This window comes from Orcinus orca, chromosome 10, assembly GCF_937001465.1.
Source record: "Orcinus orca chromosome 10, mOrcOrc1.1, whole genome shotgun sequence".
In the NCBI taxonomy this organism is placed as follows: Eukaryota; Metazoa; Chordata; class Mammalia; order Artiodactyla; family Delphinidae; genus Orcinus; species Orcinus orca.
In genome coordinates this window covers 589449-606659 of record NC_064568.1, presented here as the reverse complement: position 1 = coordinate 606659, position 17211 = coordinate 589449, and the positions used below count along the sequence as shown (strand labels likewise).

Sequence of the window (17211 nt, the reverse complement as noted above, 5' to 3'; positions counted from 1 at the left end):
GACCAGGTGACGTTCAGGGCCAGGTGAGGAAGCACGGTGCAGACACGGCAACGAGAAATCTGGACGGGACAGAGGGACGGTCACTAAGGCCTGGAGACCATCAGGGACGGTGCCCTCGCGTGGGTGACAGATGACAGAGACGTGGATGCAGAGGAGGGGAAGTGTGGGGATGGATGGAGTGTAGAAAACACACAGACAGGGAGAGGAAAGAGCCCAGAAGACCTTGGCTTTCCCAGCTGGGGGGCGAGCTCACAGGAAGACGGCCCATGTGGAGACGTAAGCCCTGCACACAGAGCCGCTGCGGTGGCCTCGCGTGGCCCTCACACCCGCCACCGCCTCGCGTGCCTGGCCATCCTATGCGCTCGGCCACTGCACCGTCCCTGCCACTCAGCTCTGCGACCGCTTCCCCCTGACTCAGTGACCACGCTCCTTCCTAAGGCTCCCCCCAGCTCGACTGCACTGACCGCCATCACTGACCCTGAGGGAAGGACGACGTGCAGGCAGACCCTCTACTGTAGCAGGTGTAACACCAACCTGGGCACTTAGCGCCACAGGCTGCCTTGAGGGGACAGCTCCTTGGACAGTCACCTCCAAGTGCAGGACGTGGCATCAGACTGTCCAGGAGGACGCAGTCTGGATGCAGAATAGGCAGGGCCACGTGGCCATTTCCTTTCTGGAGCATATCTGCCTGCCCGTTAAAAAGATAAATCCCAGCGTGAACAGGGCGCCCGGACCAGGATTCTGGAGTCAGCCAGCCCCAGACGTACATCCCACGTCCACCACTTAGGAGGCCGTGGGGCCGCGTGCAAGCTGCACGTGGTCCCTGAGACGCAGCAGGAAGGGCCACGTCCACACACGGGGCCTGCAGGAGACAGACAAAGCCTTGGGAGGTGCCTGCCCCCCGGGCACAGGTAGCAGCTGTGCGCGGGCACTGAAAAGCCAGGGTGAGAGCAGTGCCAGCGGCTGGGGACCGACTGCAGCGGCCGGCGAGGACACCAGACACCTCCACGGCAGGAGGACAGCTTCAGCGGTAAGGTCTCTAAAAACACTCTTCCGAGAGATACAGTCACAACCGATCCTCATATCTCCCAGGAAGGGCACAAAGGTGACCTCTGCCCTGTGCTCCCGACAGGGCACAGGGGCCATGGGACGGATGGCCCGGGCCAGGGAGCAGGGCCAGGAGGGCTGAGACCCCGGCGGGCTGAGCTGCTGGAAAACGCTGAGCACAAAGCCAGGGCTTTAAAATTTCATTAGGAGAGACGGGGACCAGGAAGACAGGCCCGCGCTGCTGAGGACGTGTGCAGTCAGCACAGGGCGGAGAGAAAGAGCCCCTGAACTCCCAGCCTCCACCCAGGGGACGGAAAAGAGTGAACCCAGCACGGATACCTGGGGTCGGCCGCAGGCAGCGTCGGCATGCGAGATGAATTCACGTCCCCACCCAGGCGAGTCCCGCTAGCTCTGAATTCCCTGACGGAGACTCCTGTTGCTCTGGCAACTCAGAATTCAGAGAAAATGGGAAGATACCAGACAAGACCATGTGCACTTTAGCAAAGGGAGAAAAGGTGGATTTGGGGAAACCTAAGGTTGCTGGCCAGTCACACCCCCGACGGGATTCTAACCTCTGAGTCCTTAGAAACAGAAGCGCAGGCAACCAGGGTGGCCACAGATGGAACACAAGGCAGGCTGACCCACTTCTCCACTTCTGTCGTAAGTGCCAGGGACAGGGCCCAGGTCCTTCTAGGTCTAAGAGCACAGCACTCACCGCTGTACCAGTTGAATCTCAAACCACTGAGCTGCCTTAGGGCCACTTTCCTACACGTGAAAAGAATCGGATTGGATCAAGGGTCCTCCTGTCTCGCCTTATCGGAGGCAGTAGTCCCACAAGCCCAGGTATAAGCAGCCCATTCTTGCTAAGAAAGGCCAGGCCTCAGGGCATAGCTGTGCTCAGCTCCAGGGTCCCTGGGTGACAGCTTCCCAAGGTGGCCTGGCCAGGCGGCCCCCTGGGAGCACAGGCTGAACCACCATCCTTGGTACCCATCCTCCCCACGGTGGCCACTCCACTGAGTGTGTGACAGGGTCGCCTTGGGCTGTAACTCGTTTCCCCAAAGCGTGAGGCTGGGCCCTCTTCCTGCAGCCCTGACCAGCAGCCACCTTGTCTTGTGAAGTGGACTTCCCTGTTTTCCTGGAGAGGCTCAGGGACTCCAGGCGGGGCTGCTTCGTGCCGCACTGAGAAGGCTGCAGGCGTGGCAGGGTCACGGCATGGCCGCTCCTTAGGAAAAGCAAAGCCCAGGCAGAAAACCCGGAAGCCAGGAGAAGCACCACCTGCTCACAGGCAGGGGCTGGGACGGCAGGGACTGGGGGAACCTCTAGGCGAGGGAGCCCGGAATCCAGGGTCCTCCCTTTCTCCCTGCCTCACTCTTTGAAACTACACCCCAAAGTGCCCTCTCCACTTGCAGCTGCTGAGTCTGGAAAAGTAAGACTATACTGACGGAGCTGGCAGGCCCACGGGTCACAGGACGGTCTCAGGCGTCCCTCGTCTGGGGCCCTAGCCCTCAGCATCCCCTCCCCTCCCACCCTGGACTGTGGGCTCCGTGTGGCAGGAAGCACCACTGCCCGGCGCTGAACACAGCCACACTAACGCGGGATGAACGGGTGGGTCCTCCAGGCGCTCCGGGGGCTGCTTTACGCAAACAACCGCACATCCCCCAGACGGCTGGCAGCTTGGGTTTGAAAGTCCCATTTCAAAGACAAGGAAACGGAGGCTCCGGAATTCAGACAACTTGCTCCAAGGCCCAGGCTGCTGTGCTGCTGACGCAGAACCCGGGCTGAGCTCTGCTGGACCCCAGAGATGCCCGCCCCACCCGCCTGGCCCTGGGCCCAGCGAGGCCTGGAGAAGAGGCCATCCCTGGAGATGAGACTGCCTCAGACACACCCGCTGCTGCTGGAGCGCAGCCTGCAGCCTGCAGGGGAGAGAACACGGAGAGGACGGCGGAGCTGGTGTCCAGACACCCGCCGTCAGTGCACGCCGCCCTCTGCCTGCCGCCTGAACGGACATCACGCCAGCTTTGCTTCCTGGGCCAAGACCCTGGCAAGGCCGCTGTGAACGCGGTAGCTCACCTCTCTCCGCGGGAAAAGGAAAACCCTCCTCGCTCCAGCCTGGCGACCTGGGCACCGGGAACAACAGCTCAGAAAGATCACGAGGCACAGGCGCCCAATCAAAAAAGCTCCCCTCACTCAGGAATAACCGTCACGGGCACAGAAGGGTCACGAAGTCCCCGCCCCTGAACACGGGTCTGGACTCCGCGGGCTCTCCTGCCCGTCGACGCCGATCACACGGCTGGGTCCAGACGGCGTCCTCCGGGCAACGGGCCTCTGCGCCTCCCACCCCGACCTTCCCCACCCCGACTGGCTCCCAGCTGCTGAGGGGTCAAGGATGATCCAGCCGCTGTTCCAAGTCTGCCCCGAACAGCTTTCCACCATCAATTTCCAAGCGTAAAAGGAAACCAAAAAAAAAGAAAAAGGAGCTTGATGATTGGAAGGTGCAGAAGCTGAAAATGTCAAAGTCTGAGCATTCAAAAACGGAGGCAGAATTTATATAAAAATACAATAGCAACGGCAGCTGGAGAAGATTCTCTGTGGTCCCAGCAATTACAGGAGCAGATCTGTCCCCGGAGAAGGCCCACTGGGCCGGCCCAGCCTCTCTCCCCCTCCGCCCCACCTCCCTCCAGGGACCCAGCTCCTGTTTTGCAAAATGCTAGCGTTTCAGCCTCTGCACACCTCTCCTGGAAGCTTTCAGTAATGCTCACAAGCACGCAGGCAAACCTCACTTAAAAGAAGGGGCCCATCTGCCTATGTGAGGAGTCTGGGCCTGGCCCAGGACGAGCGGGAGGGCGGTGGGAAAGAAGCAGAGCACGGGCCGTAAGGCGGACAACCAGAGGAGAGTCACCCTCCGGGCTGCACGCCTCACACGCCTGGCATCCCCCAGACACCAACGGGTGACCCCCTTCTGTCCCCACGGCAGGCTGCCATCAAGCCTGCAAGACACCGCCAACCTCAAAGCTCCAAACCGAGACAAGGGACTCCGGGACCCGCGGGGACAGCAGGCACTCGGTGGCTTGGCCACGGTCTCAGGCATAGGGAGAGCCAGTGTTAACCTGCCAACCATCGCCTCCCACGTTTTCAGGGTCTCTTTGAAAACTCCTTCATGATCAACAAACAGGAAGCAAGTTACAAAGTCACCAAATGAATTTTCGTTGTTGCAGATTTGAAAACGGGCAGATGATGTGCCTCTGAAACTCGTTCGTTTCAAAGGCTCATCTTCAGAAAAGTTGAGACGGGCCCTCTGATCCCTGACCCCCAGGAGAAAATCAGTAACGGCGCTCGTGTATTGGTACTGCGACGGTCGCACTATCACTACCTCTTCCCAGCGCACGGGGTCAGTTTCCTGAGCCCGCCCGGAGCTCGGGGCCCGGCCGCCCTCCCGCCGGACCGCTCACCTGCTTCTCCAGGCGCCCGAGCTGCTCCTTGTATAAGGCGTCGCGGCGTCTCAGCTCCGCCTCTCGGCTCTCCAGCTCCCTGGCCTGCAAGGAGAGCAGAGTCCAGTCAGCCATTGGCGACCTACGAATGGAAGCCCACGCAGTGCCACGTCGCTACCGCCATTAAGGGGGAACCGTGCAGCACTGACCAGGGCAAGCGTGTGCACACACGCCCCACGGTCTCCAAAGGCAGGCAGGATGACTAGGGCCCCATCACAACGCAGAAACAGGGCGGCTTAGGTGACGGCCCCGAAGCTCAAAGCCACGAGCGGAGCTGGGGTGGAGCCTGGGCAGAGAAGGGCCTGGACGGAAGCTGTGCAGCCTCAAGGCGCGCAGGCCAGAAGCACTGCGCCGTCCCCATAGCACACGCGCCGCCGACTCACTGCCTGAGCTCTGAGCGGCAGGCACGCCCAGATGTCCTCCTTCTGCTGAGCAGACCACCTGTCTCAAAGGGCCAGGGAGCTGAAAGGTGAGCAGCCTTGGAACCCAGAATCCTAGGCCTCGTGGGACAGCTGCCCCTCGGCCTCCTGACGGGAGCACACGGCCGAGGACCCCCACACGGTCACAGCAGGCTACCCGGGCCAGCCCCCTCCCCACCCTCAACCAGCCGGGGGTCCTTCAACAAGTCCCTGACCCCAAGCGCCAGCCCACGCATGTGTAACACATAAACCTGGAATGACTCCCCCCACGGGCTGTGCAGGGGTCAAAGGAAACCCCAACGGCAAAGCCAGGGTCACGTTAGGCCCACGCACAATGATGCTGCATCAGACGAAGCAGGAATTCACGTCCTCCTGACGGGGAGGCCCATGTCCCCGGAGCCCTTGGAACCTCCCTGAGTCAGGGCCCCTGGCCTGCCTCTGCCTGAGAAAAACGAGGGCTGGCCTGGCGCAGGAGCTGTAGAAAGTGCGTGCAACGCAAACGCCCGGTGTTGGCGCCTGGACCAGAGGCCGTGCCGGTGACGCAGGTTTGGCGGACGGAGGTACCCACTCTGCAGAGCGGCCACCATCCGGCCCTTGCCTGGCACACAGCAGACAGGTGGCCCTCAGGTCAGAGCCAGACGTTAGCGGGTGTTGCCACGTGACACACACGCCTGTAAGGGGGCTGGGGCACTGGGGGTGAGGGGGAGCTCCTGTCCTCATGGAGCTTAGATCCCAGCAGAAGAGACATAAAAATAGGACAACTGCAGATGGACACGGGCTGGGGAACCACAGACGGACAGCTTGCAGGGTAGCGACCGTCGTCCTCCCTAAGACATTTCCCAGTCGGCCTTCTGGGGAAAAACACTGCATAAAGCACACTGTCTCCAACACAAAGGTAAAATGTCACCATTATGCATGCCCGCTCTCGGGTCACAGTCTTTGAAGGGGGAAGTGAAGGGAACTGTCAGATGAGCACGCTCGATGCACCTGCCCTGCTCCAAACACAAGGCAGATAACAAGATGCAAACGTCCAACAGAACAGACGGGCACAGAGGCAGGTGAGGCCAAAGCCACAGCCTTGGGCAGAGGCGGGCGTGGGGCCAGCTTCGCCCCCGGAGCCCAGGGCTCCCCCAGGATAAGAAGCCAACCTGAGAATCCTGAGGACCCCATGTCGGGCCGTGGTTCTCAATCTGCCGGAAGCTGGGTTCAGCCCAGAGGCCACAGCTCCAGCGCCGTGAACCCCAGGCCACAGCTGGGTGGCGCGGGGACTGGCTGGCACTTGGGGCAGCTGTAGGCTGCCACGAAAATGCTCGGCAGGCAGACAAGGAAATAGGAGAGAAACAAAGCCAACAAGACCAAAACCAAAACTTGTGCTCAAAACAAGCCTGCAAACCAAATACGGCGAGCAAGCGTAAGCTTAGAAAGGCTGCCCGTCAAACCAGCAGCTGATGCGAATTCGCTCCAGACAAAATTCACACGATGGGACGTTATGCCACGGCTTTTTAAAACTTTATTATGCAAAATTGTATTCCTGTACTAAAATAATACTAAATAAACATGGATATTATAATATTAAAATATATATTAAATAATGTAAAATAAATATAAGTTTATAATAAAATTTAAAAAAACCCAGATAGCCATCACTAAGCTTCAAAATGATAAACTAGGGACTTCCCTGGTGGTCCAGCAGTTAAGAATCCGCCTTCTAATGCAGGGGACATGGGTTCGATCCCTGGTTGGGGAACTAAGGTCCCACGTGCCACAGGGCAACTAAGCCTGCACGCTGCAACTACTGAGCCTGTGCACCACAGCTAGAGAGAGAAGTCCACGCACCACAGTGAAAGATCCCACATGCCACAACGAAGATCCTGTAACACTGCAACTAAGACCCGATGTAGCCAAAAATAAAGTTAATTAATTAATTAACTTTAAAAAAAAGGAAATATTAAAAAATGATTAACGGGAATTCTGTTTCACCTACAGCGCCCACCCCTCCCTCCCCCCAGATTCCTTACAGCAGGTCATTTCATCTGCACGTACTTCAATATATTTCTCTAAAAGATAGAGACTTTTATTTTCCTAATCAGAACCAGTAGCATTGCATACCAAAAAAAATGAATTCCTTAACACCATCAAATATTCAGCCAGTGTTCAAATTTCCAATTGATAAAGGATTTTAAACATGTAAGTTTAAGGTGCTCAAAAAGATAAATGAACTTCTGATTTAAAAAGAAGCAATGAACCTGAAACAGGCAAGCCCCCAAGTAGGTAAATATTATAAATGTCAATTTCTTCAAGGAACAAGGAATCAAATGCATGAGACAAGCCCCAAGCTGAGGGCAGTCAGGGGGAAATTAGGAAATGGGGACGCAGTAGAGAGATTTGGCCCTGCAACGGGGACAAGGACGCACAGCAACAGAGGAGCCAGAAAACTCGAGGGCAGAGCACGGGCCGGAGTCCAACTGCCTTGTGGCTGCTCGGGGGACGGGGACGCACAGGGAGGGCAGGGGGAGGAGGGGGAGGCCCGAGCGGAGGAGGCGGGGGCGAAGGAGAATGAGGGGAGGAGAGGACGCGGAGGAGGCGGGGCCGGAGGAGAATGAGGGGAGGAGAGGACGCGGAGGAGGCGGGGCCGGAGGAGAATGAGGGGAGGAGAGGATGGAACAGAAAAGACCAGGCAAGGTTGCGGGAATCAGTATAAGTAATCAGGGATCACAGCTTTTGAGATGGTCCCCCGGGATCCCACGTCCCCGGGCTCGGGCCCTGGAGTGACACCCAAATCCTGATGAGCAGCTATGACTGGAGCGAGAGGGGGCAGTTCCAGGGGCAAAGGTCGTGCTTTCGGTCTGGCGCCCACCCGCTTGTCCACACCCATGGAGCCAGCTTCCCTGGTGTTGTGGGCTGCCCTCCGGAGATGCCCCTGTGGCACAGAGCTGAGGGGCCTCAGCCCAATGGCCCGAGGGCCTTGGGACGGGACCGCAGCCATGAGAAGCCAGGGGCAGAGGCCCAGCCAAGCCCAGTCCCAGCCCCGAGGACCCGTGAGGTGTCCAGCGTGAGGTGTCCGCGGACACCGTGAGGTCATACGTGGTTACCGCTTTAAACCACTAGATGCGTAACTTGTTATTTAGCAACAGATAATGAATATAGACCACGAACCAAATAACCTCAGCCTTAAAGGAAAAAGATTAGCACTTTGGGTAAAAGGAAGGAAAAGGAACTCCAACTGTACGCCACTCACAAGGGACCCAGTCCCCACACTAAGGGTCTCACAGAACAAAGGAAAACCCTCCCTGGCACAAATATATACTGCAGTGCCCATTGTTCTGTTTTGTTTACCCAAAAGGCTCAGCATTCAATCAAACATTTAAACACACACACACACACACACACACACACACACGCAAGAAAATAAAGATGTACCATAGAGAGGAAATACTCAATAGAGCCAGATGCAACAAAGGCCCGGAGTTAGCCCAGAGGGACTTCAAAGTCACCAGGGTTAACACGGCGGAGACTCTAGCAGGAAAGGGTGGGCACCGCATGGGAAGTCGTGGAGACTTCCTACATTACTCCTGAGGAGACGCCAGCCGCTAGTCTCACAGAGTCCCTTGCATGTGATGAGTGGCTTCTCCTGCTGGTTTCAAGATTCTCTCTTTGACTGTGGCCTCTGACAGTCTGGCTGCGACGCGTCTCAGTGTGGGTGTCCGGAGATCTCCCCGTGCACAGCCCTAGCCAGAATGTGGCCTCCAGCTTCCCAGCGAAACGCCGGAGTTTTCAAAGCCTCCCACGTTCCTCTCTTCTGTAGCTCTGCTTGCCTAGCGCTTGGGTTCCCCCACTGTCTGCACCCAACTGTCCTCCACGCGTTCAACAATGGCCTCTGATGGTTTACGGCAAACGACCCCAGGGCATCCCTGAGTCACGAGTCATGTGAAATGAAGTCAGCCTTGCGAGTGGGGTCCTCCAGGGAACCCCTAGACAGGAAGAAGGACGACCTGTGGGAACGGGGCTTTGAAGGACTCCAATCCTTTTCCACCCCGTGCCCTGGTTGCCAGGCTGCTGGGCTTTACCAAGATTGTGTCTGCTGGCTTTCAAGGTTACTGCTTAGGTTGGGGAAAGGAGGATGGGAATAAGGACAATTTGAAACGCCACAAACCTCACGCTCCTTACTGAGATTCACCCATTCTTCCTGAACAAATGCCCCTGGATGGCCACGGTCTTTGGTTAACTTTCAGTTCTGAAAAAATAGGCTCTGTCCGTTTTCATTGCTTTTATGGAAGAGGGTCTTCAGAGGCCCCTCCTCCACCTTCACTGACACCACCCGAACTAGAACAGAACCAAACAAAGACGCAAGGAATCGTGGGCTCCTTAGCAAACGGGACAGAGCAGAGGAAAGAGGCAATGCACCTGGAAACAAATGATTAGAGATTACTCACATTGAAACCCAAGCAGACGAAGCATGAAAAATAGAATGAAACAGGGCCCCCGAGACCTACAGGACAATATTAAACGACAGAGCATACCTTTAACTGAAGTCTTAGTAGGAAAAGAGAAAGATGGGGCAAAAAAAGGGAAGAGATAAAGGCCAAGAATATTCCAAAATTAATTAAAGACCACAAATAGATCTGAGAAGCTCGGAAAACTCCCAAGCAGGGTGCTTTTGTGAAGTTCCTAAATAATTCCTGAAGTAACAGAATCCTTCTTGAGCACAGATTTTTTGAAAAGTAATTTCCAGAATAACTACTAAAAATGTAACCAAAGAAAGCACAAGTAAAGAGTCAGTAGAGGAGATAAAACGAAATGCTAAAATGTACTGATTCGTCTCCACCCTCTCCCTCAAAAAACATCTACAAGAAAGCAGCAACAGAGGAACAAAGAACAGACGGAACAAACAAATAACAAACGGTCAATTTAAATGCGCTCACACCAACAATAACATTGAATAGAAACAGACTTACCCCTGTATTAGTTCCCTCTTGCTGTTGTGAGAACTTACCAGAAACGTAGTGGCTTAAAATACTACACATTTATTCTCTTACAGTTCTAGAGATCAGAAGTCTCGAATGGGTCTTCTTTGGCTACAGGCGTGGGGTCAGCAGGGCTGTGTCCTTCTGGAAGCTCTGGAGAAGAACCCGTTTCCTCGCCCTTCCCAGCGTCTAGGGGTCGCCTGCATTTCTCGGCTCACGGCCCCACGTCGCCCGGACCTCTGCTACTGTCATCACGTCTCCTTCTCTGACCCTCCTGTCTCCTTCTTTCCCTGGTCATTCCCTGATTTCCCTTTCTCCTAATCTCCCTGACACTTGAGATCACACCGGGCATCCTTGGATTATACAGGATAGTCTCCCCACCACATATTCTTAACTTAGTGACATCTGAAGAGCCCTGTTTACCATGCAAGAGAGTACATTCACAGGTCCTGGGGGTTGGGAGGTGGACGTCTCTGGGGGGCCGTTATTCTGCTTACCATACACACCAATGCAAAGGCAAAACCCCACCTATATGTTATTGATAAAAAATAATACAAACAGGTTTTAAAAAATGGGAAAAGGTGTATCGTGCACACCAAGCACAGTAAGTCCCCTACACATGATCCTTCAAGTTGCGAACTTTCAAAGATGCGAACGTGCGTTCCATCAGCGTCAGGCGTGAGTGAAATTGCAGCTCGCCCTCTGTCTCCTATTGCCAGCAATCCTTCAGCTCTACCATCTTCCACCTCCTCTCCCTCCTCCAGTCAGTAACTTTTCTTGCCTGTTCACTTGATGCCAGCCCCTGTGTGCCACCTGTTGTACTGCACTGCTGTACTTTTCAAGGTACTGCAAGATTAAAAATGTTTTCTTTACTTTTTGTGTTTTTTTATGTATTATTTGTGTGAAAAGTATTATAAACCTATTACAGTACATTATTATGTAGCCGACTGTGTTAGTTGGGTACCTAACTAACTAAGGCTAACTTTGTTGGACTTATGAACAAATTGGACTTAGGAATGTGCTCTCGGAACAGAACTCATTTGTATGCAGTGCACTTGCTGTATGAGAAAGCTGGTATAGCTATATTAATATCAGATAAAGGAGAATTCAAGACAAAAAAATATTACCAGATATAAAGAAGGGCAGCTCACAATCATAAAAGAGACAATTAGTCAAGAAGAGATAACAATTATAAACGTGTATGCGCCTGGTAACAAAAATCCCAAATACACAGAACAAATTGGACAGATTAAAGAAGAACATAAATAGATCCACAAACATAGTCAGAGAATTTAACGTCTCTCAAGATACTGACAGAACAACTAAACAGGGAGGGCTCACAGGGCAGGTGGGTTCCAAGGCAGCAGAGTAAGAAGAGAACATGACCAGGAAAAGGCGAGGCCGCCGCGTCCCTGCGCGTCCACCGCGTCTGGTCCATCGGCCCCGCGCTCTGCACCCTCGCTTCCCCTCAGCAGCACCCAGGTGCTGGGCGGAAGGTACCACCTCGATTGTAGCAGAAACAGCGATCAGAGACGACTCCTGAACGACAGGGCCGAGTCAGTAAGAACAGCAGTGACCACGTAGCAACGGTTTATAAACAATGACTCAAGTGCCCCTTCAACTCACCCAACCATCCGGTGAGGAGGGAACCATTAAACCCACTTAAAAGGCAAGAAAACCGAGGCACAGAGTGATGCAGTCACCCAGAGCCACACAGTGAGGTCACGCAGAGCTGAGATGCTGAAGTCAAAGACTTTAGCTGTCCCCAGAGGGACAGAGTCCCAGCACATGTGGGTCTCCACGCAAACCGTCCTGGAAGGTGCTCCCATCCCCGAGGTTTCTAGGAGGGCTCCGTCCTGGGAGGGGAAAGGTCAGAAAACTAAATGTAACCACGTGCACGACTCCGCTTACGGTGGCTGCCTAGGGGGCGGGGCAGAGCGACAGGCCACATGGGGCTCCTGCTGGGGAAAGCCCGGGACTGCCCAGCCTCCTCCGGGAAGGCCACCCAGCGGGGGCCACTGGGTCACAGTCCTGACCTCTCCACGCGGCACGGAGGACGGGACTGAAGCTGTGAAGTCAGCGAGGGTCACTGCTGAGAGGATGAAAGATGCTAGGGAGGGAGGGAAGGAAGGAGAGGCCCGCTCCTGGCCATGAACTGCCTGGTCCTCCTCTGGTCTACTGGGTGGTGTTGGTTTGGTTTGGTTTTCAATTGAATTGGTCACCAGCGTTTACCAAACTGGGATTTTTACAGAAAAACATCTGGACTTCCCTACGAGAAACTGGAAAACAGGTCATGAACCCAGCGTGGACAGCAGTTCTGCCCGGGGCCGTGCGTCCTCCTTCCCAGAGCCAAGCGCTGGGCCCGTCTGCAGGTGCCCTCCCCTCCCCGGCACTGCACGACCCTCTCTGGCCTTGCTTCTCGCCACACCAAGGCCCCGCTGCTTCCCAGTCTCTGCCTGTTCAGACTATCAGCCACCACAGCGTCCCGGCGGCTCGTGTGTCCGGAGCCCTCCCGGAGCGAGGCACACACCAGGGGGATGGCAGGCTGAGGACATGCTGATGAGCGGCTAGGATGCCGGACGGATGTGGGGAAGGGCTGTGAGGACAGGGGCAGCCAGAGAGGGGGGTGGTGACCACTCAGGCCTCTGAGGAGGCGACACAAACGCGAAGGCTTCCCGGGGGAACAGGCTGCTGCGCTCAGGTCCGGGGAGAGGAGAGAGGTCAGCTGTGCTGAAAGGAAGGGGGCACCCAAGAGCTCTAAGCAGGAGACCGATACGATCTGACATTTATTTTTTAAACCCAGTTCATAAAAGCCAAACCGGAAGGCTGCTGCCCAGGAAGACGTCCTGATTCCCTCTTGTCGCGCATGGTGACTCGCGGGTAGGCGCACAGAGCATCCCCTGTGGCTGTGTCAGCTGTCGCCACACAAGGGCAGTGAGGAGAGGCTCACAGAGGAAATAATAGGCAATCTTCTAGCCGAACACCTTTTAGAAAGTAATGATGGAGAATAAACCCCCGCCTGGGAGCGAGGCAGGGGCTGTCTTTCAGCGCAGGGTAACCACACGCCGCTTGAAATAAGCCGGTTGGGCAGAGGAGTGCCTGCGCTCAGATCTGCAGGCTGAAAAGATTGGCGGGGGGAGGGGGCCGCATTCGCCGCTCCACACGGCTGCAGGTATCAGAGCTCAGAGACACGGCTTCAACACAACGGTGCCTGGGCCATGGCTCTCGCACAGAACCAGGCCACGGGCAGGGGCCCCGTGTGCACCGGGCAGAGCCGGCCACCTAGTGCCGAGGTGTCCAGAGCATCCTCCTGGCCTGATGTGAACTGAAGATGTTCTCAGAGGTGAACGGGTCGGGGGGAGCAGCCCCTGACTCACCAGGAACGGGTGGCCAGGGGCCTGGTCACACCCTGAGCACGTGGCTGTCAGCAGGCAGGCGGGCCAAGCTCCTAACCCGCCAGAGGGATCCGGGCTCCGTGCAGCACTGTCCCACCAGCCCCGCGGCTCCCACGACCTGGGCTGAGACCACAAGGACACGAGAACTTGGAAGAGCCACCCCAGCGCTGGCATGGGGCCTCCGTGGCACAGCCCAGAGGCCAGGCTACGGGGGACGGCGGCGGCCACCCTGATGGCCTTCGAGACACACGATGGTTCGGGGCCAACCCGAAGTCTGCTCAGACCCTGCAGCCCCGCCCACAGCCTCTGCCTGGCCACGTCGTGGACGACGGGGAGGCGGCACTGAAGGACCACTCTTCTGTGACCTCGACTCGACCACCTGTAAGCGCGCCCCCTTCACGGGCGCCAGGCTTTCCACGGCTCTGCTCTTGCCCTACTGTTGTGTGCCAGAACGCCTCTTTCTGCGTCCTGCCTGCCAGCCTGGCCGACTCTCCAGGCCCTGCCCACATGCTCTTTCTTCTTGGACTCTCCAGCCCCCCGTAAACTCTCGCCGTGGGGTGTGTGGGCAGGGGTGTGCCGTCCTACTTCTACGTGGGGCAGGTGTGCTGGGGATGACTCGTCGGGGCGGGCACTGGATCGGGCCCCGACAGTCACCGTCCCCTGAATCCGGGCCCCCAGCCTCCCTCCCTGCTCACAACAGCGGGGCTGGTTTCTGTGGCTGCAGTCAAGATCTGACTGTCGTATCTTCTCTTCCCTCGGCATCCAAACACGACGGCTTCTCCCATCTGTGCTCCCGGAGTGCTTAAATAGATGATTTTATAGTTATTCTAATTATCGTTACGCCAAGCTATCTACTGACCCCCCGCAAACATCCGCGCTTTGTGGGGGAAGCCGCAAGCCCCTTCTGTCCCTCCGGCAGCACAATAGATTTTATAGTTATTCTAATTATCGTTACGCCAAGTGATCTAATGACCCCCCGCAAACATCCGCGCTTCGTGGGGGAAGCCACAAGCCCCTCCTGTCCCTCCGGCAGCGCACCTAGCATGCAGGCACTGGCCATTCGTCCTCAGAACTGAACTTACACGTTCACATTATCAGAAGCATAACTCAGGCCCTTACACAAGGACCAAACCTTCAAGAATCTCCTGGGAGGTTATCTACTTGCTGTCCAACAAACAGCTCATGCCATGATTGCCACTGTCCACGCGTGGATGCCGACGGCAGGGCCGGCCTGGAGCCCAGGGCCTCTGGTCGTGCAGGCACGCTCTGGGCCTCCTTAAGAGAGGTACTGAGTTTCTGGAAAGAGCCAGAAGGTTTCGGTACCGGGGCCAAGGACGGAGGTGAGCTGTCCCAAGGTGGGGGCAGACCCAGACACAGAGTGTGCAGTGGGCACCCCGACCCCAGGGGAAACCTCCCTGCTCCGGGGGCAAGTGCGGGGTTTCCACCCCGCTGAGTGCTGAAGGGGTGCGGTGTGTGTACACACGTGCACGCGTGTACACCTGTGTGCGTGAGCCTCCTGTCACACCCCCGGCTCCCCCATGGGGAGTGTGTCTCTGGGCCTCGTCTGTCCCACTAACCTCTAAGCCCTGGGAAGCGTGACTCGAGGGCTGGGTCTGTAAGCTGCTCGACCCATAGCGACGACGTGGGCCCCCCACCCTCCCAGCACCACACTCCGTGGGCCTGCCCCGCCCGGCCCATCATCCTCTCACGGGCCTGCGGTGGCTCTGCTCACCTGGTCCCATACCAGCCCCCCTACCGGGTCAGGCTGCCGCTCGAGTCCTGTTCCCAGGGACCCGGGAAGCAGAGGGAACAAGCCAGTGCCCTTATGGGGAGCTCAGCAACTCCAGGAGCCGGAGACCATCAGTCGTCCTGTTCCCTCCTCTCAGCGAAGGAGCAGCAGGGGGAGGGGAAGGAGGGAACAGGAATGGGGCCCAAGGGACCCCGCCCGCGCCATGGTGAGGGTCTCGGCAATGGGGAGGCACTGAGAGTTTCAACAAGGGACATTAATACTCAGAATCGCCCGTTGCGAAGGCCAGTCTCCGGCGGTGCTGGAAGCCGATCACAAAGAAGAGGAAACCCTGTGGCCAACATCCTGTTTAGCCAACCAGTGAGGAGGCCGGGACCCAGGGCGTGTCCCTGACCTGGCCTCCGTGAGAAAAGACCACAGACAGGGAAGGACAGGTCTCATCCGGGGGCTGCGAGGGGCGGGGAGGGCCCGGCACGCAGCCTCCAGGTCGCTGGGGCGATGGCCCCTGCACAAAGATGGAGATGGGGGTTCAGCTCATGGGAGCAGCTGTCGGGGGGGCCCGACTAAAGCTGCCCGCATGCCTGTCTTGGCAGGCCCCCTTCCAGTCCCCACCTGCGGCGGGAGCCCTACGGCGTCTGCGGACACAGACGGCCCGCGGCCCACGTGGCAGAACTGCTCCTCCCGGACCAAGCGCCCTGACAAGCTCTGGACCAAACAGAAGAGGCAACCGCCTGAAGGGCCTGGAGAAGAGCAAGCACAGCCAGGAGGCTGCTGCTGAAGTTCTGCCTCTGTGCACCAGTGCCAGACAGAAACGTGGAGACAGAGCTCTGGGTGAAGGAGCAAAGGGGGCCACAGCGGGCTAATGCCCTCAAGACTGTGTGTCCCTCCCGGAGGGGGAGCGAGGAGCAGGGCGTGCTCAGCCCGTGGACAGTCCTGGGGTCGGCTGGCATCAAGGTGAAGTTTCACCTTGATGAAGCGTCATCAACCTTCTGCTTTCAGCACGTCTGGGGGTCTATGTGCTTGTGGTCAGCATCTTTCATCTGGTGGGTCAGCTTCCTGCAAAAGCAACTTAGGAACGTGCGTCAGGCCTTTTTGTCTGCATCCCTCAGGGAACTGGGAGTTCGGTGATTCTGTGATGTGGCAGGATTGTAGTCTCAGCTGTTCCCAGTTCCCCAGCCCAACAGCTACTCTTTGTTTCTTCATTTTCACATTTCCCATCATTCACTCCTCAGTCAGCATTTACTTCAATAGACAAGGACACGAGGGCCTGGACACGGTTTCATGCGGGAGGAGGGTCGTCGTCATGTGGAAGGAGGACACGGCAGGAGGGGCCGCCATTCCCACGAGTTTTCAAGAACTGGTCCCATTGGTGCCACACTGGGAGCCGAGAAACCGAAGAGAAAACAAGAAATCTGCGTTCGGGGCCGCGCTAGAGAGTGAGGAGAGCCCCGAGCCCTGCACATGAACTCTGCCCGAGCTCAGGCTGACCCTGACCCGCCCGTGCTGTGCAGCGAACGCTCATTAGAGGGAACTTGAGGTTTAAACACCTACTTCAGCAAAGGGGGACCGAAATGTCCACGGTCCACTGTCCACTGTCCAGCCCACAAAGCTGTAAAACAAACACGAACCAGCTAATCAGACCCAACGTAAGTAGAAGAGAGGAGATAAGAGAACAAGAGTGGAAATCGAGGAAACAGAAAGCAAACAGTACAGAAAATCAACCAAGTCAAGAGTGGGTTTTGGGAAAAGATCAATAAAACTGGCAAGTTCCTCGCTGGAACCCGAGAAGCGGGCGTGTGGTGACAGGTCCCTGGGACGCAGGAGGGCGTCGCCAAGGGTGCAGAGCAGGCCGGCGGACCCCCACCGGCTCCCCCCAAGACTGAACACTCCGTCTTCTCGGAAGGACCACACATGGCCCGGCGGGGACCACCCTGAGCAGAGGCCCCAAAGGAGAAGATGCCAGTGTCCTGTCCCATCCAGCCTCCGGACTGACAGGTCCGGGGCCACCATACCCTTCCAACACACGCCCTTTTAGTTAGGCCAGAGCTGGTCTCCAACCAAAGAATCCTGGCTGTTACCAGGGCCACAGGCACCCGGTTAAGACACAGGGGATGACACGGCAGCCAGGGGACAGGGACCAGCAACTCCGAC

At 56.9% G+C, this 17211-nt stretch overlaps 1 protein-coding gene across 2 annotated transcripts in view; it reads right to left on the bottom strand.

Moving 5' to 3' along the window:
- CHCHD6 (coiled-coil-helix-coiled-coil-helix domain containing 6) overlaps positions 1-17211 on the bottom strand; it is a 125387-nt gene that overhangs the window by 39893 nt on the left and 68283 nt on the right. The window contains exon 5 of one of the 2 annotated variants that reach the window (XM_012538938.3): positions 4497-4580. The exons of the other annotated variant lie outside the window; for it this stretch is intronic. Coding sequence (XP_012394392.1) covers positions 4497-4580 — 84 coding nt within the window. The remainder of the gene's footprint in view (positions 1-4496; positions 4581-17211) is intronic. 2 annotated transcript variants of the gene reach the window in all.